Source organism: Phascolarctos cinereus, unplaced genomic scaffold, assembly GCF_003287225.1.
Source record: "Phascolarctos cinereus isolate Bilbo 61053 unplaced genomic scaffold, phaCin_HiC Scaffold_9;HRSCAF=440, whole genome shotgun sequence".
Classification (NCBI taxonomy): Eukaryota; Metazoa; Chordata; class Mammalia; order Diprotodontia; family Phascolarctidae; genus Phascolarctos; species Phascolarctos cinereus.
The window spans coordinates 219,375,448-219,397,911 of NW_027556402.1; the positions used below are offsets into that span (position 1 = coordinate 219,375,448).

General features: G+C 39.2%; 1 protein-coding gene across 1 annotated transcript in view; it reads left to right on the forward strand.

The window, feature by feature from the left end:
- The first annotated feature begins 2,337 nt into the window (after positions 1-2,337).
- The window catches only part of PRMT3 (protein arginine methyltransferase 3), a 149,408-nt gene continuing 129,281 nt past the window's right edge, over positions 2,338-22,464 (forward strand). Inside the window, exons 1-7 of the mRNA XM_021001936.2 lie at positions 2,338-2,632; positions 2,736-2,889; positions 9,719-9,801; positions 13,986-14,035; positions 14,837-14,939; positions 20,128-20,287; positions 21,722-21,866. Of these exons, the coding sequence (XP_020857595.1) occupies positions 2,605-2,632; positions 2,736-2,889; positions 9,719-9,801; positions 13,986-14,035; positions 14,837-14,939; positions 20,128-20,287; positions 21,722-21,866 (723 nt within the window). The 5' untranslated portion in view covers positions 2,338-2,604. The remainder of the gene's footprint in view (positions 2,633-2,735; positions 2,890-9,718; positions 9,802-13,985; positions 14,036-14,836; positions 14,940-20,127; positions 20,288-21,721; positions 21,867-22,464) is intronic.

Here is a 22,464-nt window from a genome sequence, read left to right on the forward strand (position 1 = left end):
TAACCACTTCCAGTTTTTCAATTGATTTTCATGTAACGGCCCCTACACAATCTTGACTCTTTTTTTTTTAAAACATGCTCTAGTTTATCAGTGTGCCTCCTAAAATGTGGTACCTACTACTGAAGACAGCCTAAGTAACAGTACAAATAGATTTTTATTTTGTGTGTATCTGTGATTTCAGGGCAGCTAGGTGGCACAGTGGCTAGATGGAGGACCTGTTGTCAGGAATATCTGAGTTCAAATCCAGTTCCAGACACTTACTGGCTATGTGACCCTGGGCTTAAGCCATTTAACTCTATTTGCCTCAGTTTCTTCATCTGTAAAATGAGCTGGGGAAGGAAACGGCAAACCACTCCAGTAGCCCTCCCAAGAAAACCCCAAATGAAGTCAGAAATGGCTAACCGAAACAAAGCTGTGATTTTGTTGGTATATCTAACTCCTGGTAAGGAAAATCCTCCTACCACGTTAATTATTTTTCAACGTACAGCACAGAGATTAAGAGCTTCGCTGATGGTCACACAGCTAGTATGTGAGAAGTGGGAACTCTAGATAATATTTGTGCTGCTTAAGATCACATTAACCTTTGGGGCAGCCCACATTCCACTGATACTGAGCTTCCATTTCAGTATTAAAGGGCTGAGACAGGATCTCATCTAAGTTTTGTATTAATTTCCAGTGCCTTAGTACACTGCTTATTAAACTATAATTACTTAATAAGTATTGGTTGAATGAATGAATGAATTCAACTAATATTTAAGTGATAGTATGTACAAGATAGTTCATGAGAAACACAGAAGGACATGAAGAAATGTAAAGTATTGTTCCTGCTTTCCAAGAGTCTAACAAGTAATCTAATTGAATTGGGGCTTGGGGTGGCATGGGAAACGGAATTCAGTTTCAGTACCATCGACTGTGGGATCAGTAGGTGATTGTGGATTGAGTAAATGAGCAGCCAGCCAGCTGTTAACTCCTTGACTGATGTCCTCCTTAACTTCAGAAAAAGGGTAATAGTCACACAGTGAAAGTCATAGTCACTTTTAGTTGAAATATACTTGGACCCAGAAAATCCAAATGTCACCATCCTTGAACCTTATACAGCATGATTCTATTTCTATATATATATATATTTTGGTATCAGACTTGTGATTTCATCCCTACAGGGAATTCCCTGAACTACTTCAAACAGTAGTTATTTTACAATTTATAGTCTGGGGTTATCAGGAGGACCTGAAAGGTCAATTAGCTTCTCTAAGGTTACTCAGCTAGTATGAGGCAAAGGTGGGGCATAAATTCAGGTCTTCCTGGTTGAGGGCAGCTTTCTATTCCAGGAAGCCACTGATGCTTCTCATGTCCACATTATGAAAATTAATAGTTAAAAATTAAAACTTTTTTAAAAAAATTGGTTACTAAAGACAATTCAATCCCCTAATAGGACTGCAAAGCCATATAACCTTGCAGCTAAGATTAGCGTTAAGCACCCATTTGGGTGATTTGGACAGTGGTGCAATAGATATCCTGAGAAAGGGGATATCAGTGTGATCTGGGTTTTTAAAACTGGAAAGAACCTTGTGGCTCATTTAACGCAATTCCCTCATTGTACAGGTAAGGAAACTGGCCCTCACTAACTGTGACTTAACTGAGGTCATATAGGGAAATCGGAGATAGAGCTCAGATTTAAACTCAAAACCAGGATGCTTTTTCATCACACTGCAAATCTCTCTGATTTAAGATACGGATAGGAGGGGAAAGACATTCTAGCTTTAAAATTAGCGTGGCTTGTCTCCATGGTAAAGGCTCGGAGAATGCGGCATCTGCATAGACCTGGGTGTCTGCAGTGCACGTGGGCAGGGTTTTTTTTTTTTTAAGAGGACATCCTCTGTGCCCTGGCCCATTGCAGATCCTCTTCCCCCTCCTCCATCGGAGGGCTCTCAGTCTGCTTGCAGCGCTGCAGCATCTGGGAGGGGGGGATGCAGAGGGGAAGCCATGTAGCTTTGTTTCCCTTCCTCCAAGCATGGGGGGAAAGGGGGAAGGAAGCTGCAGATAGGATCTCAGAGGCCGCTTAGTCCACACCCCTCCTTTTGCAGGGGAGGAAATTTACGCCCAGGGAGGCTGAGTCACCTTCCCAAGGTCATAGAGAGTAAGCTCCGTAAGCGGGATTTGAACCCCGATGCTTCAGCTGCCGAGCCAGGGATCTGGCAATTGAACCAAAGAGAGAAGCGACGGCAAAGCCCCCCCCTCTTTGGAAAGGAACAGCCGTGCGGGGAGGGGGGGGAGGGGGGGAGGAGGAGGAGGAGGAGGAGGAGTCGTGACCACGTGATACCCTTTCCCCAGCTGCCGGCATGCGGAGCCGGAAGCAGGAGCGCCAGCTCGCGCGCGCGCAGACCGTCCTTCCCTTCCCCCACCCCCTTCCTGCCCTTCTCTCTTGCCCCGGCGCCCCTCGCTCGAGACCGCGTGCGTCCTCGCGCGCGTGCGTGCGTGCGTGAGTGCGTGCCGGCTGTCCCCAGGCCCTGGCCCAGGGGCTCCCACGCGCCAGCCCACCCCCCACGTCTCCCCTCCGTCTTCCCCTTCAGGGATCGCGCTCCTCCCCGCTTGCAGGCGGCCGCCATGTGCTCCCTAGTAACGGGCGTCATTGGTGGGTATCCCCTTCCCCTTAGCAACTGGGGCCAGCAGCGGCCTAGGCCTGGCCGGTGGGGCTTGGGTTCGAGGCCTCAGACCTTGTCTTGTGCTTGTGTCAGGCGCCAGGCGCCGGCTACAGGAGGCTGAGGAGGAGGAGGAGGCGGCGCCCGCGTCGTCGGACAGCGGAGATGAGGCCTGGGAGGAGGACGAGGAGGAGGAGGAGGCGGACCCCCGCCGCGAGAAGCAGCAGACCCCCTGCCTGTTCTGTGACAGGTTCGTTGGCTGGCTCCGCAGGAGGGGCCGGGTGAGGGCCCCGGGCTTCCAGGCCTCGCCGGTGCAAGGCCGAGCCTCAGTTTCCTCACCTGTAAAATCCTCGTGTGGAATCGTAGCACCTGCCTCCCAGCTCGTGGTGAGGCTTTGTAGCCTCAGAGCCCTGCAAGACCTGGGTTCAAATCCCATGTCAGAGACTAGGATGTGACCCGAGCAAGCCTCACTTAACTCATCTGTAAGATGAGGGGGTTGGACTCCACGTGTATTATCTACTTGATCTCTGTCCTTTCTCCCTTGAGCCCCGTAAGTTCCAAGTCGAGTCATCAAGAACAAGCACCTACTATGTGCTATAGACCTGGGGATACAAAGAAACGAAAAAGACTGCCCCTGCTGTCCAGGAGCTCCCAGCCTAACGAGGGAGACAACCTCTAAACAACTATGTACAAACACCCTATCAACAGGATAAACTAGGGATACTCTGAGGAACAGGAAGCACTGAAGTTAGGGAGCACCAAGAAAGGCTTTGTGCGGAAAGTGGGGCTTAAGCTGAGACTTTGAAGGAAGCCAAGAGGCAGAGATGAGGAGGAGGAGAGCCCCAGGGCTGGGGGACAGTCAGGGAAAATACCTGGAAGATGGAATGGCACATGTAAGAAACATCAGGGAAGCCAGGGTCACTGGATCTCCTAGTGCTTGGGGTAAGGTTTAGGAAGACAGGAAAAGTCAGAGCGAGCTAGGATTATAAAGGGCTTTGAACCTTAGAGGATTTTATGTTTGATCCTGGAGGTAATAGGTAGCCACTAGAGTTTCTTGAATGGAGAGTGAGGGGAGGTTACAAGGTTACACCTGTGCCTTATGAGATCTAGATCCAAGTGGGGAGAGAGGCTTGTGGCAGGCAGACTAACCAGGTTTAGCTATAGACAGGAGTAAGGAGATCAGGCCCTGTACCAAGGCCGGGTTATGAAGGGCTTTAAAAGAAAGGATTTTAGATTTAGATTACCTGAGGGTAATAGGGACACAATGCAGTTTATTGCATGGGAGATAGGATACATCAGACCTGTGCTGTAGGACCATCATGTGGATAGCTGAAATGGGGGGAGACTTGTGTTCCCTTCCAGCTCTAATATTGCCCTGCCGTCTAAATGCTAACCGTAGGTGTCTGCTGAGAGGTCTTTCTGTGATCAGCATTGGTCTCAGGAGACAATTGTGTGACCTCAAGTAAGTCATGTAGCTTATCTCAAGGGAGGCAACTTGGTGTAGTGGAAAGACTGCTAGATTTGAAGAGGACCTGGCTTCCAGTATTAGCTCTGCCACTTATTAGTTATGTGACTTTGTGCTTAATAAATGTTTTCTCCCTATTTAAATATTTTGGGCTAGTCAATTTATCTCTCTAGGGCTGTTTCCTTAATTGTAAATGAGGAGGTGAGCCAGATGACCTCAGAAGTTCCTTCTAGTTCTGATCCTAAGTCACTCTGCCTCTTTGGGCCTCAGTTTCCTACACTGTTAAATGGAGAGGTTGGATAGATAATCTTTAAGACTCTGTCTAGCCCTAAAAATGTCATATTTGAGTTCTGAAGATCGAATTGAGAGATAGTAAGTAATGATATCTTAATTCTGAGAGTTAGACTTGTCCTAAATAAGTTGTTATGTCTATTGGTGCTTTAGTGTTGTCATGTTCTTTGTGCAAGAGGACACCTTTGTATCATTGTGTTATACTTTCCTCTAAAGCGTTTTCTGAAGTAGGTATACAGCTCAGTAGTCAGATCCTCCATTTCACAGATGAAGAAACAGATTGAAGGAGTTCTAGTCAGTGTTTTTACCAGTGACTTGGGTGGAGACATAAAGAGCATGTTCCTCGAGTCTGAAGATGGGCGATAAAATTGAGATTTTAAAAGTTTTTGGCTGGCTAGAGTGAAGGCTTGAATCAAATCAGATGAAATTTAATTGGGTTAATATAAATTTCTGCAGTAGGGTTCAGAAATTAAGATAGTACAAGTATTGATTAGGAAATGTGTAGTTCCATAATGTGAATTCTGCCCTAGTTAACACTTTTGTAGTATTTTGTTCAGTTCTGGTTGCCTCATTTTTAGGAATGATGTTGACAGAATGGACTGACTGTGTTGAAGCTAGGACAATTAGGACGATGAAGTTACTTGAAACTACCCTAGAAGAATCATTTGAAAGAACAAGTTATGTTTAACCTGGAAAAGAGAAGACTTGGGAACATACGTTTTCAAATATTTGGAGTGTTATCATGTAGCAAAGAGACTGGACTTGTTTTTGCTGGGTCCCAGGGAATAGAGCTAGGAGCAGCGGGTAGAAGTTGCACAGAGACAGGGTTTAGATTGATATGTGAAGAAAGAGCTGTCCAAGGTGAGAGGTCATGTCTCTGAAGGTGGTATCTCACCATCCCTGGAGGCTTTCAAGTAGGTACTGGTTGACTGCTTTTAGGGACATTGTAGAGGGAGTTCTGTTTCAGGTATGAGGAGCCTTCATTGGCTGGGAATTATGGCAATTAGAAATTCTAAGAGAAAATTCCTCCTGGAATAAAAAAAATGGGGCCTAAGCCATGATTTCAATGAGAAAAGAAGCCAGGTCATATCAGAAATTGGAATTTTCCAGAAAAATCCAGCCATTGAGCTGAAAGACTTAAGGGTAGGAGATAAGGGGGGGAGGGGAAGGAGAGGGGAATAAGCATTTATATCATGCCTACTACATACAAAGCACTATGCTAAAGAACTTTACAAATATCTCCTTTGGTTCTCACAGCAACCCTGTGAGGTAGGTGCTGTTATCCCAATTTTACATTTGAGGAAACTGAGGCAAATGAGTTTTTTTTTAAGTGATTTGCCTAATGTCGCATAGCTAAGTAGGTGTCTTAAGGATTTGAACTCAGGTCTTCCAACTCTAGGCCCACCCCTCCGTCTATTCCTGTGCCCCCATAAGGGTATGGATACACACACACACACACACACACACACACACACACACACACACACACGCACTCTCGAGTGTGCACGCCGTGCATGCAAAAATGTGTATATGTGTTTCTTTTATATATATATATGTATATATTAGCTATCAGGGAATATTGGCAAAACAGAATTATTCTTTTGATAGTGTACATCCCCTCCTTGCCCTGTTATGTAATGCTATGGGGATGAATACCTTCCATCACTAAGATTCTGTGATTTTGTGACTTGTCCAAGTTTACACGACTTGTAAATGTCCGTGCTCCTGCTCAAAATGTGGTCTTTTGGTTCCCATTCTGGTGCTTTTTTGTTTTCCTTATGCAGCCCCTCTGTGAATAGTGCTGCCTTGTTACTCATTAGGATAATAGGACTCAGAACTCAAAGTGGTCTTCAAAGTTATCAAGCACCTCATAGAAGTCAAATGATTTCTCAAGGTCACACAGTATATTGAAAAGCCAGTGTCAAACATGTATCCTCTGACTCCCAGTCCTGTGTGCTTTGCACTATATCACACTCGGATGCACAGATACTGCTTTGGGGTAGGTCTAATGAGTGCGACAAATCCTTAATTGGTGAAAAACTTTACCCAAACTGTGATTGATGCACATGTACTAAGCGTATATGAGACATTTAATCAGTTGTTCTCAGTAATGCTGTTCAGCATAGTTTACTTTCTGCAACGTCCTAGTTTTTGTGTCCTTCACTTTTGCAAATCACATAGTAAAGAACTTTGGACCTCACGATGTCTACGTACGTTTGGAATGCCAAGTAGGTTTGGAACACTGTAAGATCATTTTGGAAGCATTAAAGCCCTGTGGGAATGTGCCAGATTAATAAATTGTGCTTTATACTTTTTTTCTCTAAAAGCATTTTGTGCCAGCTCAGAGCCTTTAAAAGTACAATTTGCACTTTGAAGAGAAGGGAAGAATTTCAAGTAGAAAATATTTTTGAGCACTGGTACTAGAGAGAGAGAGGAAAAAAAGCTTTATGTGTCCAAGATATTTTGTAACAAACAACCTTATGAAATACAAATTATTATCATTTTGAAGACAAATGAACTTTGGTAGTAAAAGGGCAAATATTTATATGAGTACCAAATAAAACTCACAACCTGGTAATACGGTGTAGTGAATGATAAGAATCCTGGACCATGATTCAAGAGTCCTGGATTCTTATGTAGGTTGTGCTGCTAACTAGCTTGAGTGATGGTGGGCAAGTTGCAACTAAAATTGTGTGTTACCTTACCTCTAGATTAGATGATCTCTAAAGTTCCAGCTCTTAAATTTTGTGATTCTAAGGACTAATTTTGAGTTGTAGTAAATTAAGATACTTCTACAAAAGTCCTACTTTGATGCCTTGTGTATTGGAGGTGACCCTGTGTTCTTGAAGCCAGTGCAAGTGAAAAGCAAGCCCTGGCAGGTTCCAGCTAAACTGAAAAGGCTTCAAATATTATTCCAGCTATAGATTATTTTTGTTGTCTGAGAACCAGGCTAAACGTGGAGATGTTAATCACTAGAAAGTTAGAGAACTTTTGGCAGCAGTAACCTATGAAAGAAAAAAAGCAGCAAAAAATTCCTCTCTGTCAGATGCCAACTCCTTTCCAGTGATAGTGGCATGACAGAAAAGGGGATAGAGAGGTACTTAAGAATGGCATGGTTCTTAAGATTGTTTGTAAACATTAATGTAACTGCTTGTATTGTAAATGAATGATCTTTGTCCAACAACCAAGAATTGGTTACTTTACAGTAGGAACTGAATTTCATCCCTGTTATCAGAACAAAGTTGCAGCTAGATGGAAGGAAAGGTCAAGATCATCCTAAATTAAAAAAAAAAACAAGCAAATTAAATTAACTAATAAATTTAAAAAGTTGGCAGACTTGGTTTGTATGGTGATACACTCAAAGGCCACAGTAAGCACCATCCTTTGATGGGATGCTTGGTCATCTTGTTTTTTCCTGCCCACAGGGAACACAACCTCCTGGTTGGCACTGATTCCCCTTGTCCCCCATCCCTCCTGGTGGAGGGAACCTGGTTTCCCTTCTCCATTCGGTTACTTAGATTCACTGCCGTAGGTGGTAGGCCTCTTCTTTTTGGTAGACATGTATACTACAAACTCTTGGGCTTTGCCATCGATCCTGCACCCTCGGGGCCTTTGGGGTTTCCGTCCACTCCGAAGCTGAACTCCTCTATTGTATAAGTTGGCTTTCCTGATTATAATGTTAGGTCCTTGAGATCAGGGACTTTTTCTACTTTATGTCCTCAATACCTGGCACATAGTAAAGTTTTTTTTTAATTTATTCAGAGACTGAACAAAGTGAGAATTCTGTTTAGTATACACTTGATGTGTATCCTCCCCATTAAGTAAATTTCTAGAGGTCAGGGCTATTTTGTTTTGGTCTGTGTTCCAAGTGCATAGCACGTAGTACACTTTTTTTTTTTATGAGGCAGTGGGGTGAAATGACTTGCCCAGGGTTACACCCCTAGTAAGTGTCAGTTGTCTGAGGGCAGATTTGAACTCAGGTCTTTCTGAATCCAGGGCCAGTGCTCTATCCACTGCACCATCTAGCTGCCCCCCTCACATAGTACACTCTTAATCAGGCCTGCACAACCTGCCGAGGCCGCACAGCAAAGGATTTTGGGCAGCCCTCGAAAATGTAGAGGATACATTTAAATGGATAATTATGGGTCTATACATATGGATACAATTTAAATAGATACATTCTCAGCATCTTTCTAGGGCCCTCCACCCCACCCCAAATCCTTTGGCCTGCCAGAGGGCTGTAAGTGGCCACTGCAGCTTGTGCAGGCCTGCTCTTACTAAGTGTTTGTTGCATTGAAGAGCCTGCAAACTAATTGAACGTTTACTTTGATACTTGATGACTTCCACACAATTGGGGAAGAAGGTGGAAATTTAACTAAATTTGTGATCTTTTCAGCCAGGAAAGGAAAATGTGTTTTGAGATAAAGAAATACAAGTTCCCTTAAGCTTATAGAAGAATCAGAATCCTTACATCATATTTAACAAACTTTCTTCGAGTACCAAAAGGAAATTAATTGTATTTTGATAACATTGAAACAATTGGTTATAGATGTGAGAGTCATTCCACAATCAGCTGACTGGAAGATAAAATGGATTGGTCAAAACAGAAGTCAAAACCAGAACCAAATGAGAAGACAGGGTAAAGATTTAAATAAAACAATGGCATGCCACACTCTCCGACGAATTACAATTCCAGGTGACTTCAAAAACAGTAACAGTCATGTGAATATAAGCAGGAAGCTATTAGCAATGGTGCTTTGCAGGTGACAAAAGATACCAGTAAGAATATTTAGAGTAAGAAATAGCAGATGCTCAGCCTGATTGTTGCACTGATATATATATTAAAATGTTAAAAGAACTACAGTATGGCCTTTAGCACAGGAGATGGATCCTTTGTGGAATATTAATGGAAAGACAGGGACAATAATTGCACAATATGGGAGGGATTCTTGACGATTGTAAACTTCTTGTCGGTGGAGGTGGTACCTATTTTGAAGATTCATTGAAATATAAGATGATTTAATATTTAGAGCAATCAGGTGACTCAGTGAGTAGAGTGTTGGATTTAGAGTCAGGAAGACCTGAATTCAAATCCAGCCTTAAAGACATATACTGTCTGTGACTCTGAGCAAGTCACTTCACCTCTTCCTCTCTTTCCTTATCTGTAAAATGGGAATAATAATAGCACCTGCATCCTAAGGTGTTTGAGAGGATTAAATGAGATAATATTTGTGGGAGTTTTGGAAACAAAATGCTGTATATAAATACTTGTTGTTGTTATTCCTTGGGCTGTATCCCCTTGAAGACTCTGCTTGCATTTCAGGTTATTCACTTCCGCTGAAGAAACATTTTCTCACTGTAAGACTGAACATCAATTTGATATTGATAACATGGTCCATAAACATGGTAAGTGTGTTTTTTTAGAAAGATTTATTTTTGTTTTGAGATTGAGGTTAAACATCGATTTTTTCACCTCTTTATAGAATTTCTCCGAAGTGAAACTTTAAGAGTGACCACCTGTTGTTTCATAGAATTAAAGTATTTTTGACAGTTGGACAGAGATTATAGATTGATAATAGTTTATGGTCTAAAATCCATACTGGAAGTCAGTTCACCTTTTAGTCAGTTATACAGGTGTTCTTCCAGAAAAATGGGTCTTTCATATGTTTCAGTGCTTATTTTTTGTGTTACTGTTTAATAAAAAAGAAAATTGTAAAGATAGATTTTATCATGTGTGAATTAGGGTATGAAAGAGCATGGGCAACAGTGAGGATTGGGATTTTTGAAGTATGAGCTAGTCTTTAGAATGAAAACCTTGGGAACTAATTCGAAGCATAGATTACATTGATATTCAGGTCATGATTTGAACTTTGAGAAATATTTTGTTTTCTGCATTGAAATGATCACCAAGGGACTAAGGAATACACAGTAGACATATGTGAAGAGAAGTCAGTAGAGAAATAAAGTAATTGCTGGAAAGTAGGGAAAGTAAAGTGTTTTACATACACAGACACATGCACGCGCGCGCATGTGTGTGTATGTATGCATGCATGCATACATATATATATATACACATACATACATGTGTATATACACACATATAGGATTACATAATTTTGAAAAGGATATTTGTAGTTCGTGTATTTAGAGCATGCCAAAGGGCCAGCCTCACCACTTGCGCTCATGATTCTACTTCTCTCCTGGGAACTCACTTCCTCATTTATTCCCTTTCTTTCTCATATCTTCCAGCTCTCCCTATCAGCTGGCTCTTTTCCTGTTGCCTACAAACATGTCCACATGTCTGACATGCTTTAAAAACTCTTACTTGACCCTGCCATCCCTTCATGCTGTCATTGTATATCTTTTTTTCTTAAATTAATTTGTTATCTTTTATATTTACATCACCTTATTTTACTCCTTTATCCTTCCCCCTTCTCCCTTCCAGAGAACCATTCTTTGTTACCAGGAGTGTTTTCTGAAAAAAAAAAAAGGGAAGAGGAAAAGAAATCAGATTCTGCTAATACATTGGAAAAAAAATCTGACAGTATATCCAGTTTTTCACACCTGTGAACTGTCTGCCTCTGTAAAAGTGTGGGGAGAGTGGTCTTATATCTCTTCTTTCATTTTTGTATTCTTGCAACATTCATTTTCATCGTTTTGTGGTCATCGTTCTTCCCATTTGCATCTTTGTAGTCATCACATTTCATACATGTATCATACATCTTGGCTTTCTTTACGTTTCTTTATATCAGTTCATTTAAGTTTTTCCTTGCATCTCTATATTCATCGTTTCTTACCATGTAGTAGTATTCCATTGCATTCATATACCACAGTTCATTTAACCATCCCCAGTGGATGGAACATCTACTTAGATTCCTAGTTCTTTTCTACCACAAAAAGTGCTGATATCAGTATTTGGCTGTATGTATATGGAGCCTTTGTTGTTTTCATTTTTTCATTCTGGACTTAAACATTGAAAAATGAACTTTTCTGTATACAAAGTAAAACATGAAAAGATTACTTATAAATCCTCTAATCTCTATTACATACAGCTTGCTTTAAAAATATGCATACACACATATGTGTATGTGTGTGTGGCTGTACATGTATGTGTGTGTGTATGTATATATATATATGTGTGTGTATGTATATATATATATATATATATATATATATATATGTGTATGTATATATATGCACATAAAATAAATTCAACATCTTTCAAAGCTGTCCTGCTCATCTGGCTCCCCCTCCCCTTTTAAAAAAAATTAATTGTTTTCAATTAACAAACTTTTATTTCTCTCCCATCCCTACCACAACTGAAAGCAAACTCTTCTAACCTTTCTACCTACTGGCCCCTTTTCATGTTAGTGGCTTACTGCCAGGGCATCCATTTTGGGAAGGATCATAGGTTAGTCAACTTTCATTCTTTTCCTTACTCTCTAACTTTCTGACCTTCAACCATCCCCACCCTCCCTTTTTTTGTCTTCCTTTTATGTGTTGTCTTTTGGGCCAGGCCTCTCCCCGGTGTCTCAGACCTTTTAAGTTTTCTTGGGCTTGAAAAATTTCTCGCACTCAACGTTTTGTTGGCCGAGCTTGAATTTTATGAATTTTATATATAAGCTAATAAATTTCATTAGACTTAAAGTAAGTGAATGACCTAATTAATTTATAAATTCCTGGGCGGAAGTGTGAGGGTGTGGCCAATACACATATAAAGATAAGGAAACCTTTTATATTTCATATTCCTCATATTGGGGAAATCACAGCCATTGGGGAAGTGGTTATCCTAAGGATCAATGTAATATGAAGTATTTTGCAAGTACCTTAATACCAACAACATTCCTTTGAAAAAAATTGGCATTATTTGCAAGAGGAGTATAATACTAGATCTTTTTATTTACTTTATTGGAGCTGGGAAAACATGACTTACCAAATTACTGCTCCAAAATTAGATTTGAGGTATTATTTAAAGTTGTTTGGAGGGGAATATTGAGAGAGCCTATCTGTAGTATTTTTTCTATTCCACCATTTTGGCTGAAACCCTGGATATCAGAGATATTTAAAGCGAAGATTTTTTGTCCCAGTTGCCTGGTTTATCTGTTAGCCTAGCTGGTTTGACTTTGTAAAAAAAAAAAAGTGATTCATTTTCATGTAATCATAAGTTCCTATTTAATCTATTATAATTGTTTCTGTCCCTTATTTGGTCAAGAACCCCCCCCCCCCCCCAGCTATGAAAGCTACTAGATGTAGTCTCTTCTGATTTTTTTCTGCTTTTACCATCTGCTTTTTTTCTCAGTCTTGTCTAATCTGACTTCTAATCCTACCTACCTCTGGACTGAAACTGCTCTCTCCAAGGTTCCAACAGTCTCTTTATTGCTAATTCCAATGGTCTTTCCTTGCTCTTCATTCTGTTACATATCCCTGCTGCTTTTGATACTGTTAACCACTTCTCTTCCTGGCTACTCCTTCTTTGGGTTTCATAACTTTTTTCATAACTCTCCTCTTGGCCATTCCTTCTTAGCCATATTTACTGGATCTTCAACTTCTTGCCCTTTGTTTGGGTATTCTCACAGTTCTGAACTTTTTCTCTTCTTACTTAAGGGAACCACTAAAGCTCATAACCTTGAAATATCCTTGACATTTTTCTCTTTACCTTCTGTCTCTTCTCCCCAGCCCCCCACCTCACCATCAGTTGCCAAGTCTTATTGCTTCTACCTTCATAATATCACATTTATCTGCCCCCTTTCTTCCATTTGTATAGCCTCACCCCCAGTTCAGGGTCTCATTATCTGATTTCATTGCTTCCTATCTCTTCCATCCAAACATCAAGCTAAGAATAATAACAAAACACAGATCTGACCATGTGCTCCAATTCGTCCCCCCCCCCAAAAAAAATCTTCAGTGGTAGATTGTATAAGGCCTTAAATTCCAGGTCAAGAAGTTTGTTTTATCCTGAGACAACTTACGTATTCTAGTTAAGCTGGAATACAGTTAAGGTGCAATGAGGGTTGGAAAATTAGTATCACTTCTAATGTCAAATGACTGAATTTTATGTAGATCATGTGTGTTTTAATAAATAAGCAGAATGTTAGAACATCAAGGATCTATGATATCCCTGGAATTCAAACATCCTTCACCAAGTCAAATTGGAGATGTCTTTGATTTCAGTTGATAAGTCTTAGTTGACTGAGGACCAGAGGTTAAGTAACTTATTTAAAGTGAAGCATCAGAAGTGGAATTTGAACCTAAGTCTTCTGATTCCAAGCCCAGACATCTATCTTCTTTGCCATAGTCTTCTCAAGTGAACAATAGCATTCTAAAATTGTTTTACTCTAATATTATATTTATGATACTCACATTTTTTTAGATCTTGCAACTTGTAGATTTTACTAAGTATTAAAATTACTATTTCCTATTTTTTAAATTTAAAATAATTTGAATGGCAGAAATATGTGAGTATAGAAATAGTATTGATTAATGTTACAAATCTCTACAGAAGAACAGTTCATTTAAATAAGGCATTATGGTAATCTGTATTTTCTGTATTGTAAGATTTAGTGTTATCATTAGTTTGTTTTTTTCTGCAGGACTTGAATTTTATGGATACATTAAGCTAATAAATTTCATTAGACTTAAGGTAAGTGTATGACCTAATTTGCAATATTTATAAACTCCTTAGCAGAAGTGTGAGGCAGATAAAGAGCAAACAAAAGAACAAAACCTTTTAGATTTTCTGTTCCTTATATTGGGGAAATCACAGCCTTTGAAGAAGTGCTTATACCAAGGATCAATGTATGTATGAAATATTTTCTAAGTATCTTTAAATATCTTAACATTTCTTTGAAAAAAAATTGGTATTTGCAAAAGGAATGTAATATTAGATCTTTTTATTTACTTTGTTTGAGCTGTGGAAACAGATGTCTTATCAAATTCAGAATGTGAGACCAGGATTATAGTGACTTTTAGGAACCTGTTAAGCTTGATGAATTTTAAGTAAAAATTCATTTGTTCAAATGACTTGTATTAAGTCTTTTCTATGTGTACTGTGCCTGGTGGTAGGGCTGTTACATAATGCATAAGATAAGGTCCTCAAGTAGAGCTAAACCAGAAATTAATTTCATTAGTAGTTTAGGGATTTTGGTTACAATTTCTTTATTGCATGTAGATGATACCAGGTTTACACTGGTATCTCTTTTGGTCCCCACTCCTACAGGGAAGAAAATTAAACATTGGTTGTTTATTAGATAGCAGGAAAGTATCATCTGCCGTTCAGAAGGTAGTTATCCTTACAGCTTTCAGAAGTGGGAAATAGTAATTTTGAACTCACTACTGTACTGAAAGACAATATAGGTTTCTTTTTCTTAACATTTTGGTTTTTTAAGTAGGATTTCATGATTAAAAGCATTTTAAAATAACATATAATTGTTTTTCTCTCTAGAATCCAACTTCAGAGTATTTGAATTCCTTATGCAACCCAGTGCCTTGGGAGAAAGAGGAGTATTTGAAACCAGTGTTAGAAGATGACCTTTTACTTCAGTTTGGTAAGATTATGGAATTTAATGACACAAATTTATATGGCATCATTCATCCTTACTTTTCTATTTGTTGTAGCAGTAATTACAATTTTGTGTGTGAGAAATTTGAACAAAGCATACTGAGAAAATATATCACAGAGTGTGGGGCCCCAGTGGTTAACGTAGTTGATTGCTAATTTGTGCTCTGAATGGATTCACATAGGTAAATCACTTGTGATTTTAGGGTACCAGTGTAATAGAGTGGAAAAAGTACAAAAGTCAGAGTCAAAAGACCTGACTTCAAGTCCTATTTACCATTTGCTAACTCTGTAACTTTGGGCATTATACCCTCTTGAGTCTCAGTTTTGCCTTTACCTTATTAACCTTTAATATGTGTGACCAGGGACAAGTCACTTAATTACCTTAGAGTCTCTTGTAGCTCTTGATCTAGGATCTTGCAAAGATCCTCACATTTGCAGCTGACACAAAACTAGGAGGAATAGCTAGCTAACACATTGGACAACAGAGTCAGGACCCCAGAAGACCTGCGTGCACTAAAATGGTGGTCCGAATAAAGTTGGATGAAATTAATAGAGAAATATGAAGTTCATTATTTGGGTTAAAAAGTTCAAAATTGGAGAATTGTGGCTAGACAACCTTTCCTGAGGCTAGACAACCTTTCCTGTGGAAAAAGATCTGGGACTAGTCTATAGTAGACTGCAGTTGCTCTCAAGGTATGAATAAACAATGTTAGATAACTAAAAAAGCTATTACTTTCTCAAGCTACATTAAGAAAGGCATAATCTACAGCACATGGGAGGTCAGTATCCCAGTGTACTTTGCCCCAGTTAGAACACATTTGCATTATTGTCCTCAGTGCTGGATCTTGAATTTTAGGATGGACATTGAATAGCGTAGCTAGAGAGTTCCCCAGAAGAGTGGCTGGGGGAGGGGCCGTGAGACCAGGCCATGCAATGAACAGTGAAAGGAATTGGACATTTTATCTTGGAGCAGAGATGACTTAAGGAAGACATATTAATTGTCTTCAAATATTTGAAAGGCTCTCAGATGGAAGAGGAATTAGACTTACTTGTTGTGCTTGACTGAAAAGGTTAGAACTTGGAGGAATGGGAAGAAGTTGCAGAGAAGGACATTGAGGGTTAAAGTAAAGACATATGTGTGTGTATGTGTGTGTGTGTGTGTGTATGTGTGTAAAAATATGCATAAATACATACACACACATAAGTAAACAATTAGTGCTGTCCAAAAATGTCAGGTGCTGCTTGGAATGGCAGTGAGTATCCCTTCACTCGTGTCTTCTGTCAAAGGCTGGATGACCCTTTGTTGGAGAATGTTCTGCAGAGGCTTCTTGGTTAGTTACAGTTTGGACTTTTTGACCTCTGGTGTCTGTTTAAATTGCCCCTGTTGATAAGCTGGATTGCCCACTCCCAATCCTATTGCCATTGCCATTTTTCCTTTTCCCCTCCTGTGCAAACACTGACCCTGTATCCACACCCATGCCAGAAAGAAGCAGATTCCTTCTGTACTCCAACACTTAGTTCCACTCCACCCTTCCCAGGGACGGTGGGCCTCACCTTTGTAGGGGAGTCATATTCTAAACATTCCTAGTCTTTGCCAACCACCCTGCAGATGCATTTCCCTGCAAGTGTTGTCTTCTTCCATTATGGTGTGAGCTCCTTGAGAACAGAAGCTATCTTTTCTTTTTGTATCCTTAGTACTTAGCACAGTTTTTAGTATGTAGTAAGTGCTTGTTAGATGTTTTCATTCATTCAAATAACTGATAGTATCACCAAAAATAGTTATTCACTGTACATAAAGGGCAGTATAGATATAGAGTGGTATAAGATGTGGCCTTTGCCCTCAAAGGATCTTAACTGTGTAGCTGGGGAGTCCTTTCCATACATGAAAAATATAGGGGCAGCTAGGTGACACTTACTAGCTGTGTGACCCTAGGCAGGTCACTTAACCCCAATTGCCTCAGCAAAAGAGAAAAAAAAGGCATTATAAAATATGTATATATGTAAAACAAAGTAATATGTGCTATGTGCCATAAGAGTCAGGACCCATTGGCTCATACATTAGTGCCTATGACCTAGGCACACCTTGAGAGACTAGGGAAAGAGGCAGAAGATGTGTGGGGTGTGACTTTTGCTGAACTTGTATATAAGCAGTCATCACTGCTTGACCCTTTGCTTGAGAATTTGGTCAGAGAGCATACTTTGTGATAGCATATTCCAGGACACAAGGAACTCTAGAGAGGTAATCAGTCTTCTCAGAACCAAACTGCCCTGCCACAAAGAGTTATCACTCTGTTCCCTTACTCATCTTCTTTCTGTAGCACACAGCTCAACTCCCACAATGTAGCCACCCACTGAAACATTCAGTTATATCTGTTTTCATGCTGTCATGGTGTGTGTTAGGGAAATTGGTATCCTGCTTAGAAATATTGGCAATATTATTGTCATTCTACTCTCCAGTTAAACTGTCCTGTCTTTCTAATTATATTAACAAAATAGATATTTAAGTATTAAGAGGAGTTAAGATGAGGGAATGATCACTCAAGGCTGGGGTGATGAGGAGGAAGGCCTTACAGGTGATTAAGAACTTGAGTTGTATCTTGAGTGGAAGACCATTTAACATAGCAGAGTAGGGGTGAAAAAAGTAATTCTAGTAATAGAAGATAAGCGAGTCTGGAGAGGTAGGCAAAAGTCAGATTGTTTAATATCTTCAATACTAGTGAATTTAGATGTGATTTTTCTGAGTGCAGTGGCCAGGCCAACATAAAAATGCTGAATTTGTAGTGATGGTAGGACCCTCTTATATGATACTAAAAATAGTCATTCTTTAATATGTAGGATACTGTTGTTCTTTGACTCTTCTTTAAAGATACATCTTGTTAGGGTATGCTTTGGTGCTGAAGCTTTCGTTCTTCTAACTCTGCTAGCTATATCCTGGTCATTGGTGAGACTAACAGAACCTGATTTTTCTTTTTTTTTTTAGGTTGTAAGGTGGTCCTTTTGGCCCTACCACCTGGGCATTGGGACAGATAGGCCACTTATTGCTTAGCTGCCCTAGTTAAGACCTTGGGCATGGTGAAACAGGGAGCTGAGGTTCTTACTCTCTTCCATTGCTTCTCTGAAATCTGACATAAGGTTTTCACTATCATCAAATTGATAGTTTCAGGGAACAAAGAATGTCTACAAGCCTGGGTCTTTAGGTGAAAGTTCATTGTTAAATTTTCTTTGTTAAATTTTAAAATCTGAATTTTCTTATGTTATTTCTGTCACTAATATTGCCGTTACTTAAGTGTAATTATCTTAATTGTAGCTTGAAGTTTTTGTTTAGCTATAGTGTATTTAAACTAGGGGTGTGAAACCTTTGGCCTTGAGGCCACATTTGGCCTTCTAGGTTCTCTGGTACAGTCTTTTGACTGAGTCCAGATTTTATAAAACAAGAACTTTTATTAAGGAGATTTGTTCTTTGAGGTTTGGATTCAGTCGAAGGGCCCCACTTGAAGACCTAGAGGGCCACGTATGGCCTTGAGGCCATGGCTTCTCCACCCCTGATTTAAACCTTGCAGCTGATTTGCATAATCTTGAAAAAAATTGAAAGCAGAATGTAAAATGAACAATGTAACGAATTGAATATGTGAAAGGTGTCAAGTACTTTTCTAAGCAGTGGAAATACAGACATAAAAACAAGTTGATGTCCTCAAGGAGCTTATCTTTTAATGAGAGAGACAGACAACACATATAAGCAAGTGAAGACCAGAAAAGCAGATTATAGTCTTGCAAGTTACATAGATTGTGGGTGGTGATTTGATTACAGTTCTGAGAGAAAGGGAGTGGAGGGGGCAGAGAGAGTGGCACTAAGAGGGTACTCCTTTGATGGAAAAGTGAAAAAAAAACTAGAGTGAAGACTAGGATGTATTGTCCCAGGGAGCATAGAGCTAAGTGACTTAGCTTCTCCTAGGCATGACCTTTTGTGATCCAGTTAGGAGGGTGGAGCAGCAGCAGAACATAGTTAAAAATTGAACAATATTCAGTGACCAATGTTCCTATATTGACCCTAGTTATAAAAGATATCTGGAAGCATCACACTGGTTTATATTGAATTTTAGACAAAAAAAAAGAGAAAGAGAGAGAAGAAAATGTGGTATACATATTCTTTTACTTGCCTGAACTTTTTTTTTTCAACATTAGATGAGAAATTAATGATGCAAATTGGGTAGAACTTTCCAGTTTTGTTAAATGATGTTTGGAGAATTGCTGGTTCTGTAATAGTGAAAAATTTTTGCATGAGTAAAGAAAGAATCAGATTTTATGGAGTTATGTTTTGAGAGTTGAAGAACCATCAAAGAATCCTGGAATCCTATAATTTTAGAGCTGGAACAGACTTTTTGATTGTGGTCTAATCCTCCTTAAGCTTCAAATGAAGGAATTGGTGCTCAAAGAGATGAGAATGACATAAGACATGTCTTAGCTGGCCTCAGAACTGAGGCTGAAACCTGCCTCCTGACTTCCTAGTCCAGCCTTGCTATCACTATGTCAATTTCATAGAAAAGTCATTGTTTCTAGAATTAGTGGCCAGATATAATAAAGCTGCATGTGTAATTATTTTAGCTGCAGTAGTGAGCAAGTAAAGTATGAAAATGCCAGTCTGCTACTGGTATAGAGTTTAATGAACAGAATTAGAACAATTTATACAATGATACCATTATAGAGAAAACAACTTTGAAAGACTCTAGAATTCTCATCAATGTAATAATAAAACATGAGTCCAGAAGGATAAAGGTGAAACACTGTTCATTTCCTGACAGATAATGAATTTAAAATTCAGAAAGAAACCTACATTTTTAAACGTGGCTAATGTGGGAAATTTGTTTTGCCAGACTATATAGATATGTATTGAGAGATTTGGTTTTTTGTTTTTTAAATTTTCTCAATTGGGATAGAGGAGGTAGTGGGAAGGACAGACTAATTAAAAAAAACGTATTTAAAAATTTTAAATAGAGTTTGAAATAGAGTTTTGTCATTGATATATACACTATTTAGATACTTTATTAATTATCCGTGGTTATATCAGTCTCTTTAATAAGGTCATTGTTGGGGTCGTAGTAGACACTCTCTAAATGCTTGTTAGTTGATAACCAGTTTGGATGAGATGATCTAAAATTGTCCGTGTATTTCTTTAGATGTAGAAGATCTTTATGAACCGGTGACAGTCCCATTCTCCTACCCTAATGGGCTCAGTGACAACACGTCTGTTCTTGAGCGGTTGAAGCACATGGAAGCCAGAGCACAGGCTGCTGAAGCAGCATTAGCTAGAACCCGGGAAGACCTCCAGAGAATGAAGTAATTTAATTTATAATGGGAAACTCTTCTTAGGCATTTATAATGGAAGCATAACACTTTAGATCTACAAGGTATTTTAGAGATCAGTTGTTCTTAGCCCTCAGTCCCCCCACTCTACAGTGAGGACTTGTTGAATTGAATCAGTAGCTTGAATGGCCAAGTGACACCATAGGCCTCAGATCAATGATTGCTGGAATTTGGCAGGCCCATCAATTTATAATTGTTAAATACAGAGTCACCTATATATCCTTATTCAGGAGAAAAGTTTCTCTGCCCTCTTTGGGGGCTAAGTGGGAAGGACCCATGTATCTAGTTTTTAAAATTGAGGCTGGTTCCAGCAAGTTTGAAGAGACAGCATGTGAACATGGATTTGAGTTTTTTTCCGTGTTTCAAAATGAAATCTTCTCTAACTCACCTTGCACAGAGAATTTATTTTAAAAAAAAAAGGAGAAGCAGGAACTGGGGGACACTGCATATACCTGCTTTATCTCTGATGGGAAGGCGCAGAGGAAACGTGAGCAGAAAAGCAAAATCCAAGGTGTGGAAGCATGACTGTTATTCAGGTAGTGGGGTTAAACTAGAATTGGGGACTTTTAAGTTAATTTACAGGCCAAGTATTCAACTGTTTTGTATCATAACAAGATAATACATATTGAAGTATACTTTCAGCTCTAATTCCCACCGTCTATAAAATTATTATGCATAGCTTTTTTTCATTTTACAAAAAAAAAATTAAGTGATGGCAAAATGAATAATTAGATAATTTAATTATCTAGGTAAGTTCCTTTTTTTTTTCTTTCAAGTGGATATTATTCAGTGTTTTTCAACATTTCTGCCTGACTAGATCTTAGGTACTTTTTAATCTCATATTTTACAGATAGTACCTTTGTCTCTGTGATAAGGAAACTGAATTTTTGCATTTGGGGGTTGTGGTCTTGTGTTAGTGTATATACATATAAAAATAGCTGTTTATTTAGTCTCATCTTGTGCCCAACATTCCCTATTTTAGCCCTACTTCCTCTTTAAAAAATGTTGTCCAGGAAAATAACTTGATTTGACTGAATTTTAGAATGCTGCTATTTAATGTCTAGGCATAAGAGAAATAAATCACATTTAATTATTCAAGTGTAGAAAAGTAGAAAGGATGAGTTACTTAAGTTGAAAAGTCGGTTAAGAGCCTGTAGACTGCAGTTGTACTTTTTAACTTCATTATTTAGAGAAGAAATGTGTACACTGCTGCACACAATGGCAGTTGAATGTGTTACTACTTCTGAGCCAGTAAGGGTGGGGTGGGGGGATTTCAAATGTTTATGACTGTGATTTTTGCTGTTGTCAAGGCTTAGTGCACTCCTCACTCCTCCTCTGCTCCCAGCCCTTTCCCTTGTTCATGGTCCTGTAAACCTGTCTCAAGCGTATGTTTCAAATTGATTACAGACAGTTTGCACAGGATTTCGTGATGAACACAGATGTCAGAACCAGCTCGTCATCCACCACTACCATTTCAGACCTTAACGAGGATGAGGATGGTGTTTATTTCAGCTCGTATGGGCATTATGGGATACACGAAGAGATGCTGAAGGTTAGAAAAGGAGCAAAACTGCACCAAATCTGTGTTGGTGAAAGAATGGAATGATGCAGGCTCATTCTCTTTAAATATGTTTTAGGATAGCTGCATTTTTAACCCCTAAGATACTCAATAGCTTGTCTTGGGATAAAAAGAATACCAGAGAATAAAAGCAGTTTGTGAATTTTGCAGTGATGATGTCCTTAAAATTTTTTGGAATTAGTTTTTTTTTGAAAAGTGAATATTAGGGAGAAAAGGTGTTAATATTAGCTTTCCTGAAAATAAGTTAGTTTATGTGGTTTGCCTTATATTTAAGAAAGAAAAAAAATTCTAGTAGTCATACTAGTTTATTTTAATTGATTAAAAATAGTTCTTTTGTACCAAATTTTTATTTTTCAACATTTCTGCAAAATTTTAGAAATCTACAACATTCTTTCACCCTTTGTAGATTTCAGTCACATAGTGCTGCAGAGTTGTATAAATTTGCCAGTCAGTTATTTGAAATCTGTATCATCTTCAGTTTTGTACTGCATTAATTAGTGTTGTTAATTTTAATGTCTGAATTTCTGAACATATCTCCTGTTGTATGTGTGTTTTGTCAAAATGTGATACT